The sequence below is a fragment of the Notothenia rossii genome (genome assembly GCF_949606895.1).
Source record: "Notothenia rossii genome assembly, chromosome: 2".
Classification (NCBI taxonomy): domain Eukaryota; kingdom Metazoa; phylum Chordata; class Actinopteri; order Perciformes; family Nototheniidae; genus Notothenia; species Notothenia rossii.
This window is the reverse complement of record NC_136904.1, coordinates 45,732,360-45,753,355: the sequence shown is the minus strand read 5'-3', so window position 1 is coordinate 45,753,355 and position 20,996 is coordinate 45,732,360. Positions and strand designations below refer to the sequence as shown.

The window sequence follows — 20,996 nt, the reverse complement described above, 5'->3', positions numbered from 1 at the left end:
AGGGGCAGCATTTGCCTGCATCACCGCAGAAGGAAGGAGGCTTTGAGACGAGAGTAGATGTTAGCTTAGATTCCCGTTAGAAAGGGGCTGTCTGATGAAGAAGGAAAGTGGTAACATACATCAATACTATTTTTAACTATTATGTTTATGGTGGGCTTTTCTTTATGGGGCTAAAATAAGATTTGATGTAGCCCCGGTCCACAGCAGGGGTTAGGAGAGACCGACACACACACACACACACACACACACACACACACACACACACACACACACACACACACACACACACACACACACACACACACACACACACATACACACACACACACACACACACACACACACACACACACCCACACACACGGGGGCGGGCCCACCTGTCACTTTTTGTGCATACTAATGTGATTGAAACAGCATTTTTTTTTTATTATACACCATAAGGCGCAACAGTGGGGGCTTTTCACACCTATGAATACACATCACCCCCTCCTATCGACGGATCTCACCACACCTACTTGGGATATCAAACCTACTTGGGATATCACACCTCGAACAAAGGGAGGCGGGACTTAGCATACTTATGAGACGAAAGCGGGATGAATATTACTACTCGAGTATTCAAAACCGGACTCTGGCGAGAGATCGAAACTGTCCTTTTTTTATCAGGTAAGATTCTCTTTTTTTTCATCAATTGAGCTCTTTAGCAGAAACTGTTGGCTTGTTATTGTTTGCCAGCGTACAGTGACGTTAACGTGAAACATTGTGTTTTGTTGTTATTGTTTAGTAGCTGTTGCTACTTGTTTGGCACTGCATATATATATTAATTGGACATGCTAACTAGCCACAATGCTTACATAGTTTATTTGTGTGCTTCAGAGAAAGAGCTGAAGAAGTAGTGCGAATCTCTGCAAACACAGTACACCCAGTACAAGACACTTGCACCTTCGGGTAGTTCTGGAGCACCAACAACCAGCAGACAGCAGTGGATCCTGACCAGGCTGCAGTTTTTGGAGCCCTTCACAAGAAGGAGGGAGAGTACTTCCAACCTCAGCATCACGGTAATATAACAATAACAGAATGATATATATTATTGTGCCCTTAAAAATGATATCTGCCATAAGGCCACAGTGGCCTTGATGCCCTCTCTGACTAAGTTTTGTGGTTTAGCAGTCTGCCTCTTTTCTGACACGGCTTCAACACCAGCATATTTTGAAGGAGGAAAAAAAAAATCAGCGGTGCGCTTGATTTGAGCCTGGAATGCACCGCTCGAACGGTCTATGATGACAGTTGACATCAGTCTATGACCTATCTCCGCCCACCCCCTCACGCGTCCGTGTGCGTAGGACGGTCTAGGACCAAGCTAGCTGATTCTCCGCTCAAGAAAAGGCTGAGGTGAGGTAAGGTTTTGTGATGATCCTGTTTGCCGTTAAGTTTTTCATTAGTCCAGTTTTAAGTGTAATTTTATGGATAACATTACTATTTCTTGCTCGTATGGTAATGCATAATTATAATATTTTGAAGTGTTTTTGTTACTACTTGGATAAGTTATCAGGGCTCGTACGGGTGCTTGAAATCCTTGAAAATGCTTGAATTTTTACGAGGTGTTTTCATGACTTCAAAAGTGCTTGAATTTTGGGAATGGTGCTTGGATTTGAGATAAAGTGCTTGAAATTGTAAATGATTTACTTTTACAATAAATTGCTGTCTGACTGAATAGTTCGCTTTTTAGATTAAAAGAAAATAAAGAAGTCGGAGCGCGCTTAGTTGCTTCGCTTCTACATAAAACAGCTCCGCTCCGGCCTTCCCGCGCTATGCGCGCGACCTGCAAGTGTTTTATTTGTGTGACCTGGGCATTCTAATGAGAGAATGACAGTATGCCAGGAGGTTGCTGTTTTAACGAGCGTTGGCTATCCGAAAAGAAATACAAGCTGTGGCTAAAACGAGGATCAACCCAACGATTCGCCTTCTGCACAGTTTGCCACAAAGAATTTAAATTATTCGCGATGGGAGAGTCTGCGCTGATGAGCAATATGAAAGGTAAGCTGTAGTAGAGCATTTTGGATTAGGCTAACGTTGCATGTTACGTTTGTTTAAGCTAGTAACGTTAGCGAACTCGATGTGGATTATTGCTTATGCAGGTGACAATAATAAAAAGGAGCGTACCTATGTCAGTATGTGCGACAGTCGCCATCCTGTGGTTTTCAGAGGATGAAGCACATAAAAGCAATGTATTTCTACTGGTAGTATTTTTCGTGCCTAAACTTGCTCCATCGAAATCAGTCACATTGACCCGAAGACACATTTTGAATTATACACTGTTTGAAAGAGGATATTCCTAGCTTTCTAACGGAGGAAACATATTTTAGTTTGTATTAATGGTCTGGGGGAAGCTCGCGAGTGTGTGTTTGTGTATTTTTGCGTTTGTGTGTATTGTGTTAGTTTCCCGGGGAAAACACTCACGAGAAACACCGGCTGTTGTTATGCCTGCTTTGACGTAAAGTTACTCCGTTCTCCGCTTGTAATTATGCCGTTACAAGCTTCAAAGTTGTATTTATCATCTGAATTTGCCGAAACAAGTTTAATATTCTGAAAGCCAAGACTTTGTTTATTTGAAATCAGATGAAAACAAACTGTAACGGACCCTGCCGTGTTATCTATGATTACTATACGCCAGGGGTCGGCAACCCCTGGCACGCGTGCCAGCATTGGCATAACCAGTGGCACACTAGGAATAAGTGGAATAAGTGTGCAAAATATTTAAATTAATTTTCGGATCCTGAACGCGAGACCGCCGCCAGAGCTCGTCTCCCCGTTACCTGCAGAAGGAAGCCATGCACGCAACGCAGCCCCGCTCTCTTTATCTCCAGTTGACTTTCTGCCGCTTTCCTCTGTGGTGCAGTGCTGATCGTTTTACCAACCAGGAAAGCACTTCACTAATTGCAGTACCCATAATGAGCTGTACAAATGCCGCAGTTTTTGCGTGGCTGTGTATTTAGTTGAAAGCCCAGTGGCGATCTGCTCATCTCTCATCGAAATAATATGCTACAAAGGGGCGGACTGGCCATCTGTGTGTTGAACTTTCCTGTCGGCTCCCAGACCGTAGTCGAGGAGGGCAGAAGCAACAAGCTTCAGGTTCAATAACCCACTTTAGCTTAAATGACTGGAGAGAGGCGAGCTCTTCTTGGGAGGACGTTGCATTTATTTAGCTGTTCTTCTGTTTCACAAAATACATCACAGACCTCTGTTTTTCTGCTTTCGCGTTTCACTTCCAGAAACATATACACGTTCCCTCACTGTCGCTCTACCATTCACAAACACACATGCACAAGCCGCACCCCTCTCTCTCTCTCTTAAAGGGACAGCGATCTCATCTCACTCTGCATGACCCTAATATCATAACTTGTGTGTTCTGGAGAATCACAGAACGGACGATCGTCCTTATTATTATGCCGTTTAAACCAACTATTTAAATGTGTTTGTTAAATTCGGCATCATGTAAGTTGCGCTGACAGGTCCACACACTGCTTCCCCGCAGCGAGGCTCCCCCGCCCTCCAGCTGATAGTTGACGCGCGTCAAGCTCCTCAACCCCCCCCCCCGTTGATAATTATCGATCGTTGGCACGCTGATAACATTTTTAAAATGGTACTTCATATCAAAAAGGTTGCCGACCCCTGCTATACGCCATACATTCATAATGTCAGCGGGAGGGAGGGGGGAGCATCGCTACGTAAAAGCATTAGTGCGAGGGAGAGCTGTCATCTTCCCTTTACAAGCTTCAAACATGTATTTATCGGGAGATTTTGGCAATAAAAGTTTCATATTCTGCAAAAAATTCCCTGGAAACCTCCAAAACCCTTACACAGAAAGAGGATCTCTGCACACGCTTTTTTTTATATCAGCTTTGTGTTTCAATGGTTTTGTCCTAACCTTGGAGAGCCGTATGTTTACTGCCACCCTAAAAGGACCTCAAAAATGTTAAAAATGTTAATGAAGAATTTATTGAAAAGTTAGTTGGCTGATTGTTTTATATTGGCTCAGCCAGGTTATATGGGATGCCCAGTCTACTATATATGATATGGGTCACTCATTTTACAATATTAAACTTTGTTTTCTTATCTTTAATTTGTCATCCTTATGTAGAATGCTATTACGAAACACACATTTGGTTGTTCATAGCATAAAGAACATCGGATTTAATGTGAGGTAGGGAAATAATCATTTGAGTATAAATATGTGCATATAAATATGTAATTTACAACAGCTGTACGCTGCTTGAAAAGCTTGAAAATGCACCTTGAAAATGCTTGAAAAGTGCTTGAATTTGACTTTGGAAAAGGTGTAAGAACCCTGAGTTATGTTGCAGTTGTGTTCTTTTTTTATTATTATCTAGTGCTAGGCAGTTAGCGCTGTGTTGTTAGCTGTCAAAGACCTCTGTGCAGACTTATTTGACTACCGGCGATCGCAGACGGAAGTTCAAAGTTTGCTGCTCGTTTATATCGCCCAATTTTCAAAACGCGATCAAAATACCCATTCACATGTCTTGTGGCATGCCTGAACTGTCTACATACGACATTGTGCGTCACCATAGTAGGGAAACTTTCCTCCCATTATGGTCCAGATTCTTGTTGGCGAAGGGAAGAATGTACCCCAATCTGCTGCACCTAATAAAAATAGTCCTAGTTTTTCCTGTCTCTACCTCTCAAGTTGAACGGCAGTTCTCAGTAATGAAGAGAATGCAGGGCGATTGGCGTTTAAGCCTGCACACTTCAACAATTGAAGATCTACTCCTCATCAAATCCCAGGGTTGTGCTCCTGCTGAATATCAAAGTGATGAAGCTGTGGCAAGATGGTGGGCAGCTGGCATCAACAAAAGGAGTCTCAATATTCATCCCTATGGTCAAAGGAACCCCAAAAGTCCAAATCTCCCTGACTCGTCATCATCTCCATCTTCAAGTGACTCAGAATAAGGACGCACCTTGACGTAGGCCCACTACCACAGTCTCACAGTGAGCCAAACATGTCTGTGCTATAAGAATCCTTGGTAGTTTTAATAAAGAATTTGTGTAATTGCAATTTGGTGTCCATTGAATGCTTAATAAATATATATAAAAGTATTGTAAATGCATATACAATCGTAGTCACTTCATATCGTATGTTAAATCATTGTTTTAATTTATGGCCTTGGTGCCCTGGCTTTTGGCCTTTGTGCCCTTAAAAAATTGACAACTCAAAAGGCCAAGTGGCCTTGCCCCTAAAATGACGAAATTCCAGGCCTGATGGGATCTATAACGTTTTTTATCTTAACCTATAATAATACATGATAACATATTTATTGATAATATTTTGTATTGTTCTGAATCTTCAAAGTTACTAAAGTTATCAAATAAATGTAGCGCAGGATAAAGTACACTATTTGCCTGAATGGGAGTGGAGCAGTACTGTACTTAAAGAGCATCTTGCAGGTTTTTTTTTTTTCTACATTTATGCTTAAACTTGCTTGAAAATTACAATTAAAAAAGTGAATGCAGGATTTGATATGTTTTACGAGGAATTTAGAGGGAAAGGAGCAATTTTGAGCTCTGCTCTTAAAAACGGCTTTTTTTTAAGGTCATACGTCAAATGCGTCATATTACATCACACAGGGGACACATCTCCGCTCTCTGACCGCGGGTATAGTAGAGTTGCGTTGAGTAGAGCGGTTGTGTTTTAAGGAGCTGGTATTTTTCGGTAGTTTTACATTGTATTTCACCATTTGTAATCATGGTGCAGTATTGTGTTTGTGCAGGTTGCACAAATACCAGCCTGTCAGGACATCGAGTCCACAGTAAAAAGGACCGGAGCTAGCGTTCGTTCCGGGGTGCGTTGTGCATCCACCTCCTTGCAGCACATACTCTCCACAGCTTTATCAGGAAACCGTATTACTTCTCTCTCCCCCCCTTCGCTGCTCTCTCTCCCTCCCCTCCGGTACACAGCACCGTAAGGCATAGTGTGGAGTTGCATTAGGTAACGCTGTGGTGGCTGTACTGCTCCAGCCGTCTCCGTTGTGTTTGTTTGTTTCCCCCTGTCTGTGTTGTTTGTGTGTGCGTGGTGGCTGTCACTCCTGGCTCGCGGCTCAACCTCCACTCACCTGCTGCAATCAGCTGTGCACCCTCCCCGACTACACACCTGCTTTCCATCAAGCCATTTACAACGGCATATCAACGGAGGCTCCACAACCTTTCTCCGCCAGATCGTCAAGTATCAGCTGTATCTCGCGTCTCCCCTCCGGTACACAGCACTGTAGTGTGGAGTTGCATTAGGTAACGCGAGAAACGGCTGATACTTGCGCATTAGTTTCTGTTATGGATCAGTATCAACAGTCCTGCCAGTAACGTTACTATATTATCAATGCTACTTTAGTTATAGCCTGATATATGATAGCTAACTTTACAATGTTGTGATGTGACGTTAGCTAACATTCTGTAGCTAACGCCGGTCATTCACCAAGATAGCTGCCCAGTTCTCCACTGGTTCTCCTCAAACCACAGCTCAATTTCTCTCCGATGGCCGTTATTTCTTCTAATCCTTGGCTGCTCCTGGTCTCTTGGACGCCTAGCAGGCTCATAATTATAAGGTTGTGGTCCGTTATATGCATTCGAATATTCATGTTCAACTTCTTCTGTGTCTTCTGTGTTCATGTTTATTAATACGTTACACCGGCCGCTCTCCCCCTTGTGTCCCCCGTGTTAGGTCACACGCGGGAGGTCACGTGCCGAGGCTTTTTTATGCGGAAGTGAACATTTCTTACAAAAACGATGCCAGATGTCACTGTAGTGTATATTTCTGTATATTTTTTTGAAAATCTAGTGTATTCATCATTTTCCTACACATTTATTCACAGGTGTCTTTAACCTGGAAGTTGCTCTTTAAGTAAATGTACTTTGTTACTGTCTACCGCTGTTCATTGTTCAAGATTGAAATGTAAATTTGCAAGATGGTTTTCTACACTATTCAAATGTGGCCTTTCATACGTGATGGTGGCTCCTTCTCCCATTATCTTCCACAATCTGTCTACAAGTATGTTTTTAGCATCTGAATAGAGCCATCACAATTTGTCTACAATGTACCCCGAACTAATGGCACATGTTAGAAATTAAAATCAATGTTTTGACGGCATAATTTAGTTTAAACATACCGTCAGTTTAAATGCTGTTTTATACTGAAAAACCAGAAGTTCTCGCGCACAACCAGTTGTTAAGCTTTTATTCTGAAAATCCTTCATCTCCAGGGTTGCGTTCCAATAATCCAAAAATCAGCTCCTAAATTCTAACCCTATCTCCTATTTCTTGACCTCTGAGTGAAACGTCACAGGGTTAAGGGATAGTGGATAGGAGAATTCAAAAGGATTTAGGAGAAGAGACTGCGGTGCTTTAGAGAATCCGAATGAACTTTCAATATCCGACGTGTTTATGATGCGCCAGCGGACGTCATTTTGTGTGTCTGCTGCTGTGGGGAAACTATGGAAACTACAGTGTTCTATACAACGGACTACAACATGGATGTTTAATAAGAACGACGGACTACTGTAAACTCATCTAGAGACTCTGCACCGTGCTCTGATGCTGTTGCTTTATGCTTTATGAACAACAGAGAAACATATTCTTCATGACCAAAGTTGGAATTTAAATAAAAAATGAAAGTGAAACTTATGCTCGTCACCCTCTCCCTCCGGTCCACATTAATACAAATGATCCCAATACGTATGATTGTATGAACTATGAAAATATCTTAAAATCAATACAAATGTATTTATTATAAACTTTAGTCTTTAACACCTATAACTGTGTATATCACCATTCAAACATATTTTAAAAGTTGAACAAACCCCACACAGCTCAGTGAAATGTTGACTTGATTTGATAATTTCAGTAAAAGGGTCATTCCAGAATTGGAGGACAATTTAGACACCAACATTTTTGAAAAATGAACCTTTTATTTTATAATTTTTTTGTATGTATTTAGGAAAAACAGATAATAAACCATCAAAAAAAGTGATTTGCCCAGCTTGGCATCAAATGTATATTTTCCAATGAAGAATTACCCCTGTTACTCTAATTATAGTAACAGGGTTGAAAGTAACAGGGTTGAAAATCAATGCTAATTTGAGCCTTTAACCTCAGGGATTATTGCTAGATGTAGCATGTAATGCTACTTTCAAGGCAAGGATAAACTTGGATATCTAATGCAAGAAAGATAACTTTGAAATGAATATGCTTTATTCTGGTAATATCAGTAACAGGGTTGAGTGGGTCAGAGTGCCACACTCTTTTACGACTGAAAAGATTGTAAAAATATGAAAAATAAAAGAGAGGACTTAGTTTTGGTCTACCCATGGCACTAGCACATGGCTTGCTGATGTCACTTCCACTGTGTCATCTGATTTACAGTTTTTTCACTTCCTGTGCCAATCTAAAAAGGTTTGGGTAACAGGGTTGAACGCATGTTGAGGGACACACCTGTGCAAAATTACTGTTATTTAAAATATGTTTATGATTTAACAAATAGATTTTACCATTACAAGACATATATCAATAGAATAATACCAAAAAAAGTAAATAAAATCCCTATTTTAAATGTTATATTTGACATGCAAGTTGGTCACCAAGAAGCGGGATCAAGAGAAAAATGCCATTTTAGGGGATGTTCGAGAGCTATTTGATCATTTAAATAATATTTTGAAACCACTTTTTCTACAATTTTATACACATTTTGTCTCAAGACAAGTATGTTTAACACAACAAGTGCATGTTTTAGCATTTTGGGCATGGATTATTAGATTTTTTATATGGGGGGACATGAAATGTCCTCTAATTCTGGAATGACCCAAAAACTAACGTTAATTTTTATCTTTTTGATTATAATACTGATGAACGTTCAAAACAAAGCACTTTGGCAACTTACCACATACGTTTTAAAAAGCTTAATAAGGACCGTAACTTTCATGATATAATTTCTTAGTCATAATCGTTTGTGTCCGTGAACGGCCAACTGTTGTGTGACGTCAAATGCTGCGGCTGCAAGGCATTGTGGGGCAGCATTTTCTCCTCTACTTTCGGTAAGGGAGGTCCAGTGGTTCCTAAGCTAAAGGAGGTTATAAAGGAAGTTTAGACCCTGCAGAAAAACGTGATTCTACGATTGCAGAATTTACCGCATAATCAGCAAAATGGCGCAGATTTTTAAAAGGCCGCATATTTATCAAAAGGCCGCATAATCCCCGCATTTTTCCACACAAAGTTGAAAAAAAAAAAAGTTGACTCGTCTTGACGTGACGTCATCAGCACGCGCATCACAGAAGGTAAACAACACTGTATAGAGTGAACGTGTGGAGCTCACACAATAGAGAAAACACCAAGATGAAAAAAATCTAATCCATCTCATTTACCGACGAACATTTCTACTAAAGACCGGGCAAAAAGTGGGGGGAAACTATTCTGCACCCCGTGCAACTGTGTGTTGGAGCATAAGAGAAAATCAACGGTGACGACCCACTTTGATTCATTCAAACATTCGAAAATGCTTTCTGCTGCTGCGGACAAGAAAGCCAAGCAACGTTCACCGAGGCACCAACCTCCAAAACCCTTTCGAGGGCTACAAGAAACGAAGTGAGTAGCCTACAAGATTGAAGCTGGTCAGATAACGAACGAGTAAATGAAAACGGAATGAGGCGGAGAAGTGTCTGTGTGTGTGTGTGTGTGTGTGGGGGGGGTGTGTGTGTGTGTGTGTGTGTGTGAGATTAAAAAAGCCCAATTGCTTTTACAATAAATAAACATTGAATGTGTTTAATTGAATAGTAAAGGGGTTTAACGTTAGTGGCAGGTTGTGTGTGAGAGAGAATAAATAAGACAGCCCAATATTTAATTTTTTTAAATTATTTTTCCCCGCATATTTAGCATATTTCCGCATATTTCGCAACTTCCCGAAATTTCACCTCATAAAATCACATAAAAACCCCGCATGTTTAATCGCATAATCAAGGATTTTAGCCCGCATAATCAAGGAATTTAGCCCGCATAATCAAGGATTTTTACCCGCGTTTTTCTGGAGGGTCTAGAAGTTTGAAACCTCCTTTCCTATCATTTAGAGAATTGGAACGGCACTTAACATGGCTGCCACTGACGTACTTCCGGGTCATTTCACTTGGTTAGGAAGGTTCCTAAGCTAAATGGACTATTGGAACGCAACCCGGGTAGCATTTAGCATGTGGCTAATATTCCATTTCCTATAGAGGTGAATTTAGTAGCGATATGACACGGAGTGTTGCACACCGAAACCTACTGATTTCAACACTACAACTATAGACGTCGAGATATCATTATTGCTGAATATTAAATGAAGGTACAGTTTATTTGAATACGTTTTGTTTACAGACGTGGGTAGCATGTGACAACATCCGGAACTACCGGAAATGATAACTGCCGTGAAGTATTTCCAGTATTTTTAAAGTATTGATTACAACGTTTAAAATGCAATAAATGAAAAGTCATGAAAGACAATATGAGGAGGAAAGGCGTGTTTAGTTATATATTGAATGTACAATGTCTGAATCCTCTGTTATGCGCAACAACGGACATTGAAGACGTGGAGGGCCGGCCCCCAGCAGCGCCATCCGGCCCACAGGGAGGAGCCAGCAGAGGATATTTAACAGCTGGAAGAGTGTTTCTCGCTCTCTTTCCTTCGCTTTCGAGAGCCCGAGAACACAGCTGTTTTTCTCCCTGAACAATATTCTGCATGTAACATTACCGCGCCATTTTAATTAAAGTACCCATTTGAACCTTCACAGAGACTCCATTGGTGTCCTTTTAAAGCTTCTCTCCTGGACGCGAGAATAACGAACAAAGCTATCACACACCACCCATTTCAGGGTATTGTTTTGTTATGAATGCTTAGTAAACAGTTTTAAGAATCCATGGTGTGAAATCCAACTAACTGTGAATTTCTTTAAAAATGTTAAGGAACCTCCGGTGGCTACATTATCACCCTCCGATGGCACCAGCGGTGAAACCTGGACCAGCAGCCCTGAGCTCTTTGATGCTGAGTCAAGGCCCTGCACTCCCTTGGCAGAATCCACCATCTGTGGAACAGAGTCCACACCGGCACCGCTCGGAGAGGGGCCAAACAGCACACTCAGTCACTCAAGCACCCCAAGGCCTCCGGTGAAGCGCACCAGGCGGATGCTGGATGAGTCCGCCAGTGGGACGCCAGAAAATATGTTTTCCTATGTTGGCACGCTCCTGGAAGAATTAACTGGCAAGGGTCAACTTAATGACAAAATCGCGGTTGATTCAAAAGTCTACGAACACAGACTGCGGCGGTTGTCTTTTAATATGCTGCCAATCTTCCTGCATGAGGTGGAAAATAGCTATTTTAAGTGTTTAATGGAACAGACCCATGAAGATGAAACCGTTAGACAGTTTGCGCACTTGATATAAATATGTGGCTAATTATTTGTACAGACAGTTCACTGATTTGTAATGTACATCTTTTTTACTGACAGTTGTGGAAAACTTTTTTTTTTTATTGTATTGCACACTAATGATTATTTTTATAGTATTGTATTTTTGTATTGGCTTTACACTGTACATAATAAATAAACCACTTTTTACCGCTACTGCAAAATGTAAAACTTTATTTCGTACCTTCATACTACAGCCATTAGAGAATGAGGATACAATTAGCTATACTACAATAAAAGTCAGAAGATCGACAATGATATGTACATGATGATACATAATTTGCCTGTCAGTGTTATTTATAGATATCTTTGATTATAATTACTGATGCATGATCATTGTTCATTTACCTATTGTGAGCATCACATGGAAATGTACATTTGCAAGACTGTTTCTGCCCCTCTATTCACATGTAACCTTGCATACGTGATGGTTTCTTCATCCTCGGAACTGTTTTGGAGCAGAAGTATACAGTTGCAGGATTAGTCTCAAGTACCTCAAGATTGTCCTTAAGTACAGTGCCTAAGTAAATGAGCTACTGTCTACCACTGTTCATTGTTCATTTACCTATTGTGAGCATCACATGGAAATGTACATTTTGCAAGAAGTGGCCATTGTTCAGATGGGTGTTTCTGTCTGCCCTTCTATTCTTTCTCCCATTATTCTCCACAATCTGCCTAGAAATATTTTAACGTCGTAGCTGTTCAAGATGGTCATTTTAAAACGTGTTAAAAATATTATATTAGTAGTTAAACCAATAATAATGCAACTGACAGTTATGTAGGCACATTTTTTATTTTTTATTAACTCTGTGTGATTAAAAGAATAAACACAAATAGCAGGATAGGCAATAAAAAACTTTATTTCGTACCTTGACACTACAGTCATTGATAACACTGCATTAGACATATTTGGCAAACTCTTTTTTTATTGTATTACACACTATTTTTTATCGTATGGTATATTTATGTATGTGTCGATTGTTTACATTGTACAGTTCTTTAGACATATTTGCTATATCTTATCCCACTGAAAAGGCACTGCACCGACACCGTTAAAATATTGGCATAGTTCATCCCTGGCCTCCACTTTGGCAGTGTCTTGAATGTTTATGGTGGTGAGAAAGACCCGAAAACGGTTGGCTAGGATGCCAAAGAAATTTTCTACCACCCTCCGAGCCCGCGACAGCCTGTAATTAAACATGCGTTGCTCTACAGCTAGCCTGCGGTTCGGATAGGACTTCATCAGGTGCTCCTTCAGGGGAAATGCCTCATCTGCCACAATGGAGTAACAAACCGCCTGGTCAGAAGCAGGAAGTGGTGCAGGTGCAGGGATGTTGGCTGTCCTATTCTCCAGGGCATCCTGCAGTGAGCATCTAAACACACCACCATCTGAAATCCTCCCATTACAACCTACATCTACATACAGGATCTTGTATATAGTTGCTGTCGACCAGTGCCATTAGCACTATGGAAAATGTATGTTTGTAGTTGTAGTATGTTGATCCAGTTCCTGGAGGGGGGCGGATGTTGATGTGTTTCCCATCCAGGGCACCTAGGCAGTTTGGGAAGTTCCACTGAGCCTGGAATTCATCAGCTACTAGCTGCCACTCTTCCACTGTGTCTGGGCACTGAAAAACAAAAAATATATGTTTTAAGACCCATATTTTATATAGAAGACCAAACATTTGCTGTTCAAATGCCTACAAATTACATACAGTTTGCACAGTAAAACCAGTAAGTATCCACACACACCTTCAGGTATTTCACTTTCAAAACCTCGTAGATGGCTGTACAGGTCTCAGGAACGAATTGCCGTATCATTGACACTCCCACTCGGAACTGCTAGGAACAGTAAGAAAGGCTCTTGAAGTTTTCCCCTGCAAATATTAACAAACACATGACTGAGTTATCTACACAAGCAGCTGAACAAAACACTCATTAGCTACAAAACTACAGGTTATAGTTTACAAGATAGTTGATTACTTTGGTTACTATGAAGATTCAGATTAATGATACAAAATATAATAATGAAATATTGTATCATGCATTATTATAGGTTAAGATAAAACTTTACCGATGGTAAATTCTCAAGCTACCAAGCAGTACTTTTGGTTTTGTACTTACACCAGTAAATCTTTGAATGCATGACTTTTACTTTTAACAGAGTATTTCTACACTGCGGTATTACTACTTTTACTGAAGTAAAATGTACAAGTAATAATATACAAAGTACTGCAATTTAAAATATAGCAACATCTTTAGCTTTCATACCTGTTGCCAAAAAACGCAGCGTAACGATCAGACGTTCCCCCATGGAGATACAATCCCGGTAATTTGTGTTTTGCCTCTGGATGAGTGGAGTGATGAGTTCCTTCAACATGTGAAACTGAACAGGAAAAAGCCGAGCAAAATTTGTGAAATCTGAGATTTCATTTAACTGAAGCTCTCGATACAGGTTCGGGAAAGCCCCATGAGCTTCTCGCTGTAGTATCCATGTTTTCACCCATTTAGTGCGGTTTCTCTTGATTTTTCGCTTCCGCTTCTTAATCTCTGCAGCCGCAAGCAACACTCCAAATGCTGAACGCCAGTACCGTACGATACATGTTTTCGATCGACGAGAGAGAGTGAAAATGGAACCCAGACGCTGTGTTGGTTTGTTTATATCACTCAGTCTGTTCTTCTTCTCTCGGTGTATAAAACGCAGTCTGTCTTCCGGTTTTTGCCTCTTTTGAATGACGAATACACACTACCGCTGCCTGCTGGTAAGGACAGTTATTGCAACTCGTCGACTGAAGTATTTGCGGTGTGTTCGTAGGCGGGCGGCGTAGCCGACGCAGGCGACATAGCTGACGTAAAAGTCGGGACGCCTTCGGTACTCGTTCGTTTGGTCCCAGCTAGAAATGTTTGGTTCTAAAAACATTCTGAGAATGTTACCATTCATTTTTCTAGGAATTTTTTCAGCTCGAAGTTTTATTTTGGTTTCCAGAATTTTCTTCTGAAAGATAGGAAAACGTTCTCTAAAAATATTTTTAAAATGTTTTGTGATGACCTTCTTAAAATGTTTTTGATAACGTTGTTCGAAAAATTAAGCCCTACTATTCTTAAAACGTTTTCAGCTGCAAGTGTTTTGTTGTTCCCAGAATGTTCGTCTGAAAGGTAGGATAAAGTTCTCTAAAAACATTCTTAAAATGCTTCGTAATAACCTTTTTTAAATGTTTTTGATAACATTGTTAGAACATTATGCCCTACTATTCTTAAAACGTTTTCAGCTGCAAGTTAGATTTTTTAATGTTTTGTTTAAAGCTGCGACCAGCAGCTAGTACAAGTCACTGTCGGTGTCACATGTACTGGAGGGGACCCAGAATCAGACTCGAAATCAGCTGGTGAGCGTAACATTTGTTTATTAGAAAAGGGGAGCTGGGAGTGGAGGTTGGTTATGGCGGCAGTGGGAAACAGTTGTTCCAGGGTGGAGAGGCCTGTCTGGTCTTGGGCGTGTGGCAGGCCTTGGATTCCTCCTGGGAGAGACACAACAATTAGTGTGAGGCAAAAGCAGGCAAAGTTGTCAAAGAGTATGCTGGTAAAAAGCTAATATACATAATAATACAAAATACAAAAACAGAAAAGTTTTTTGTTTTGTTTTGTTTCTTTGTTTCTTTTTGGTTTTGGTTTTGTTTTGTTTGTCTACCCTCCCTCCCAAATGTAAAGCGTCTTTGGGTTCAAAAAAAGCGCTATAGAAATAAAATGTATTATTATTATGTGTGGTTTATGAGGGCTGCATATGAACAGTGTCCGCTGTTTATGCATAGTGGATAAAAATCGTTATTGCACCCTTTAGATTTGAGACCAACAGACATAGAAGAACGGACCGACTGTCACTGGCCGTCCCTGAAACCCCTGTTAGTGTTTGTATGTGTTTGTTTCTACTGTGTGTGTCTCTCTCCCCCCCTCCCTGCCTGATGGTCTGATCTACACGGCTGGGCGCAATCTCCAATCATCCACACCTGCAACCTGCTCATCAGACACACTATGAAAGCTTGCAGCCTGCAATCAGTCCCTGCCGGATTGTTGCGGGCCGCTCTAGCTTTTTACCAGCATCAGGAGGAAGTTGGTTGAGAGGGAGGGGTGGGGTTTTTTGGATATACAGAGTTGAATAGGTGGGTTTTGAGGCGAGACTGGAACAGGGTGAGGAACTCAGACTCACAGAGGTCTTGTGGGAGGGAGTTCCAGAGCTTCGAGACTGCCACAGAGAAGGCTCCATCGCCGAAGCTCCGGAGTTTGACCTTTGGGGTGGAAAGTATACCAACTGAGGTGGATCTGAGGGACCGGGGTGGTTGGTAGAGGATGAGGAGGTCAGTGAGGTAGGGGGGGGCAGATGGTGGAGGGCTTTGTAAGTGAGGACCAGGAGTTTGTCGTGGATGCGGTGAGAAACGGGAAGCCAGTGGAGTTCTTTGAGAACCGGGGTGATGTGAGGCCATGATTTGGTGTGGGTGAGGAGTCTGGCGGCTGCGTTCTGAACACGCTGGAGTCTATTGAGGGATGTAGAGCTGATGCCGTAGAGGAGTGAGTTGCAATAGTCAAGGCAGGAGGAGATGAAAGCGTGAATGAGTCGCTCAGCTGCAGGGCGGGTGAGAGAGGGACAGAGTTTGGCAATATTGCAGAGGTGGAAAAATGAGGTTTTTACAACTTGACGGATGTGGGGCTCGAGGGAGAGGGTGGGGTCAAATATAACGCCAAGGTTGCGTGCCTGAGTGGAGGGGGAACAGGGGTGCCATCAATGGTGAGAATGGCCACACATGGCCAAATAGCTTATCTAACAGTTAGAACCTACATACGAGACACAACCTTTATAGTCAGAAAAAAAGTGTGATTATTTTCTGATATTTTACACATATGATATTATGAATACTGTGGGCCTACATACCTTAGTTTGATTATAAGTGCAGTGTTTCCCACAGATCGGAAATATACTTGGGGGGGAAGGTGCCAGGGGGGGGGCTGCGAGCGGAGCGCGGTGCGGGCGGACCGCGGGGCGGTCTTTGTGATGTGCAACACATGTGACAAACAACAAGTTTTAACAACATGTTTATTCATTAACTTTACATTACTGTATGGCAATATTCATTTTGTACAAAGATGGCACTGTTTGTCAGAGCACTTAATCCGTCTGGGTTTGTTGAAGAACAGCTCCAACGCCTGTGTGTATGGGAACGCCTCTGGTGCTGGTCCACTGACTGCTATCCGCATACATGCAGCCAGGTGCTCCCCTTTCAGTCGGTTTCTCATGTCAGTTTTCACCTGTAAAACAGACAGTTTGTTTTAAATGAACTATACAGAATGACATGCAACAGGGAATGACACTTACCCTGTTCATCGTAGAAAAATCCCTCTCGCAGTTTACACTGGAGACAGGGATGACCAACCCCACTGAAGAGAGAAGGCTGAGGTTTGGGTATATTTCTGCCCATTCGTCCTTCTCACTGGCCAGGAGCTGCATGATCTCAGCTTGTGTCTTGTCCTTCAGAGATTAGCCAAGGCAGGGCAAATGAGTACACAGTATAATTGAAACATTTACAGATGTCAAAACAAGCAATTCTAACCGTCAAGTTCATATTAATTTAAGTATTTACCAACCTTAAATGTTCCTTCAAGAACATGCTGCTTGTAGGAGGTCCACTCTTGGATAACTGTGGCATCCTGCCCTGGGATGAATTTGTTGGCAAGGGTCTGCAACATTGAAATGTTGGTTACATCATTTGAGGTAACTGCCTTTGGACCCAGGACACTGAAGGCCCCCAGCACTTCAATATGCTGGAACCTGCTCTCGATGTTGCTCTCCAGGCTGCAGATGTAAGGTTTGAGGACCTGGAATGATATTATACATTTTTCAGTTCAAGGAAAATAAATATTGGAATGTAAAAGTAAGAAGGGATGTATTTACATCTCTGACAAATCTGGCCCACATATCTTCCCAGGGGCGCTCCAGAATTCCGTGTCCCCTCCTGATCCTCTCCTCCTCTCCGGCAATGCTAAACGCCCCAAGTCCACCTGGGTTGTCCAAGTCTTGGTGTAGGCGAGCAAGGAACGTTCCGGGGAGTGGGGTCTCGCCTGCCTCCAGAATTCTCCTCAGAGTAACAAGTGTGACTGGCACCTAAATGTGGAAAAAGACAACAATATAATAGGATGGATAATGCAAATAACTGGGAGCATCAAATGCATTTCTTTGTAATCTACCTGCTCCTTTATGTGGAGAAAGTTCACATCAGCTCTCTGAAACACCTTGGACAGCATTGCAATGTGGGGCAGCACATCTGCCTGAAGGTAGAGGGCAGCCACAAAGCGGTATGTGGCACAGAAGGTGTATAGACCTTTGGCCACTGGGCACTTCCTTGTGCTCGCTTCTTCCGCCAGAGCAGCCAGCACAGCTGGAAGGTTCCTCTGGAGGTTTTGAACGGCTAGGTGCTGCGATAGCCACCTTGTATCTTTCACCTCCTAACAACAAGTAGAAACACTGGTAAGTAAAATATATGTAAATAATATGACACCACAATAGTATTATGAAAATAGGTGAAAACACACCTTGACTTTCAAGTCGTTCAGACCAAGAGTGGTAGCGGCAGCACTCAGTGTGGCTGACCTATTTGCACTATTTCTGAAGAATAGGTGCAGTTCCTGCAGGTGGTTCCTGAAGTTTGCCATATACCTGACAGCATTTGAGGCATCTTTGCATGCCAGTGCTAGTCTGTGAGCAGCACACGCTACAGAAACCAGCTTTGGAAAACTGTCTGTGAGCTGCTTTGCCACTCCATTCAGACGGCCTAAGTTTAAGAATTAAATGCAGTGTTGAGGGCGTCATTTTGTTTCCTTTAATAACAGCTGACAATACACATTTCACACAATCCATTAGATTTAACAATAAACTCCATACCCGTCATCACTGCTGCACCGTCTGTCCCGAGTCCGTAGAGCCTGTCTACCGGGAGATCCTTCTTCTGTAGTACACTCTTGATGGCAGCAACAACGCTGTCAGCTTTCCCATCTTCCAGAGTTACCAGGTCAAGGAAGTGGTTGAAAACATAACCCTCTTTATCCAGGTGTCTAAAATAAAAATGTATAGGTTTTCACACATATTAATAAATATTAAGTTTAACTAGGCCTTTATTTAAATGCACATCATTCCTTTAAAAAATACCCCACCTAACATGTAAATCCAGCTGGCGGTTTACAGATACATCTGTGGTTTCATCAACCTCTAGGCTGATTGCTTGAGATGACCTTATCTCTTCCAAAATAGGCGACTCTACTATCTCTGCAAGGATCTCCAGCATTTCATCCACTATTCTGTGTGATTGATAATTGTTTCTTTGATCCACCTGAGAAAAAGAGATCATTTAACATTTAGCTGGTTAAAGTTCTTAGTTTCACAAGCATCATTTTGTACTAGGTTTACCTTCAGCTTTTCAAAGTAATCACAACCCAAAAGCTGAGCTAAACTTAAGAGCTTAGGGTAGTTGGTGTGGTGAGCAATCTCGTTCTTTACTAGCCAGTAAAGACATTTGAATCCACCTATGATGGCCTCATGCTCCATAATAACTGTGGGCTCAAAAGCCTGCATCACTGAGTAGCCTAGACCAAGGGCAAAGACATAATTCATTATATGAGCCAAACATGGTTGATAGGTTGCAGAAATTAGCTTTACATAAAAAAATGATATACCTGATGCAAGTGAGACCTGATGCTTAACACTATATTGATGAGGCTCTGAGGAGATGTGGCGCTCGATATAATCCTTGCGGAAAACAAGAATCCCAACTTCTATGAAAGCCCGTTTTAAGGGGCCTTTCTTTATTGGAGGCTTGTGTTGCCTGCAGATTCGGCAAAACATTCCTTTTTAAAAAGAAAAACGTGTTAATTCTTACAAAAAATAAGTTTTATTACAAATATGAACTTGCAAATGCCATTCATACCATGCTGGGTGAGGTAGAGCCAATTCTTGAACTGTGGCATTTTAAGCCAATCAGGGTTCCATCCTGAGTGGCGATGCTTGGAATCTGAAAATAATGCATTGGTATTACTGCATTTAAATGGTAGAGTTCTCCTTGCTATTATACTGTGTCTGTGTCTGTGGTGCTTGGAACTGTGCTGCTTGTTCACCTGCACCTGCTTGTACCACACTGGGACCTGCTGCTGCTTGTATCACACTGGGACCTGCACCTGCTTCTACACTGAGACCTGCTGCTGCTTCTACCACACTGGGACCTGCTGCCTCTCCCTCAGTACTCTGACTAGTTGTGCCAGCATCTTCACTGACCACCGGCTAGAATTGAAAACAAGCTTGAATCTAGTTTGGTCTCTGCATTGCAACTCACTGTTGACTGAAATTGTATAATTTCAGGTCAAATGAACCGACATATATCATTATTGAGACTTATGCATTTATTATTGCCATTGCAAGCAAAATGCTAACATTGGCTAAGTTACCTGTGGTCTCTCCTCCTCTCCTCGTCTCTCCTCCTCATCCTCACGCCGTATTCTCTTAAAATATTTTTGAATACTCATATCTGAGGAGTAATGCAGGGGAAATTAACAGTCTAACCTTAGCTAAAGTTAATCTGTGTCCTTCTAACTGGCATAGCCCGAAGAGAAAACGAATTATAATCTTTTTTATATTTAATTTAGCACACGTAACTTGCACGCAGCAAAGTTGGCCTGGTTACGTTAAATACACTCTTAGTTGCCACTAACTTCAAATAATTCGAATCTCCTACCAAAGTCAGAAAACAACAACACAATAAGGAGAAAATAGTTACTTTACCTTAGTGTCCGCGTCTTCTAAATTAACGTCGTCTTCTCCGTTTCTCGTTTCCCTCCACGCGATGGCAGCACGAACAGGAGGTGTCGAGCGAGGGATCATACACTAGTTAATCGATCGCAGAGCGAACAGGGGGGGATTATTGTCCCCTAGTTAATCAACCGCAGAGCGAACAGGCACAGGAGACGTAGAGCGAGGGCTCATTTTCCATTAGTTAATCACTCGCAGATGGCGTCGCTCGCGGACGGATACAAAAAATAAAAAAAGGTCCGAAATATACTTGGGCGGGCCTTAATATACATGGGCGGCCCGCCCAAGTATTAACATTGTGTGGGAAACACTGAAGTGCATGTCAGTGAATATTGACATCCAAATTCGTTTGTATACGTCCTATTCATTGTCTCAATGCACTCATACGGTCATTATGCAAATGCACCAACTCGGCTGCCGGAGGAGAGTACTACCAACGTTAATCGGCGATACTCCTGGCGACTAAAAGTGGCTGTGGTCATGATAAAAATAAACCTATTAGGTTTTCTATGTGTTATTCTATCAATATGACAGTAGGGACATGTGCATAAACAACAAAAACACTTGCAGCTAAAAACATTTTATGAATAGTATGGCATAATGTTCTAAAAATGTTATCAAAAACATTTGAAGAAGGTTATCAACAAACATTTAAGAATGTTTTA

At 41.7% G+C, this 20,996-nt stretch overlaps 1 protein-coding gene and 2 long non-coding RNA genes across 7 annotated transcripts; 1 reads left to right on the top strand and 2 right to left on the bottom strand.

The window, feature by feature from the left end:
- The first annotated feature begins 467 nt into the window (after positions 1-467).
- LOC307029337 lies at positions 468-11,648 on the top strand. Of its 2 annotated transcripts, none has more exons than XR_013805286.1 (3): positions 468-1,058; positions 1,171-1,397; positions 10,993-11,648. It is a non-coding gene; the product is annotated as an uncharacterized lncRNA (long non-coding RNA). The 2 variants fall into 2 exon arrangements; XR_013805287.1 differs by lacking the exon at positions 10,993-11,648 and having other exon boundaries at positions 468-666; positions 877-1,058; positions 1,171-4,864.
- Positions 11,649-12,334: 686 nt separating this feature from the next.
- On the bottom strand, positions 12,335-14,191 carry LOC307028357. The gene is made up of 3 exons (XR_013804946.1): positions 13,764-14,191; positions 13,245-13,369; positions 12,335-13,120 (listed from the first exon to the last, which is right to left on the bottom strand). It is a non-coding gene; the product is annotated as an uncharacterized lncRNA (long non-coding RNA).
- A 2,370-nt stretch (positions 14,192-16,561) lies between these two features.
- On the bottom strand, positions 16,562-20,522 carry LOC307029816 (zinc finger protein 862-like). 4 transcript variants are annotated; one of them, XM_079665900.1, is made up of 13 exons: positions 20,305-20,520; positions 19,644-19,806; positions 19,457-19,540; positions 19,206-19,376; positions 18,940-19,115; positions 18,687-18,862; positions 18,418-18,587; positions 18,069-18,307; positions 17,724-17,981; positions 17,431-17,640; positions 17,124-17,354; positions 16,855-17,007; positions 16,562-16,787 (listed from the first exon to the last, which is right to left on the bottom strand). In XM_079665900.1, the coding sequence occupies exons 1-13, from the start codon at positions 20,401-20,403 to the stop codon at positions 16,611-16,613; spliced, it is 2,307 nt and encodes a 768-aa protein (XP_079522026.1). In that variant the 5' UTR covers positions 20,404-20,520; the 3' UTR covers positions 16,562-16,610. The 4 variants fall into 4 exon arrangements, with proteins under 4 accessions (XP_079522026.1, XP_079522025.1, XP_079522024.1 ...); XM_079665899.1 differs by adding an exon at positions 19,971-20,050 and having other exon boundaries at positions 18,940-19,376; positions 20,305-20,436; XM_079665898.1 differs by having other exon boundaries at positions 18,940-19,376; positions 20,305-20,522.
- Between the last annotated feature and the right edge of the window lie 474 nt (positions 20,523-20,996).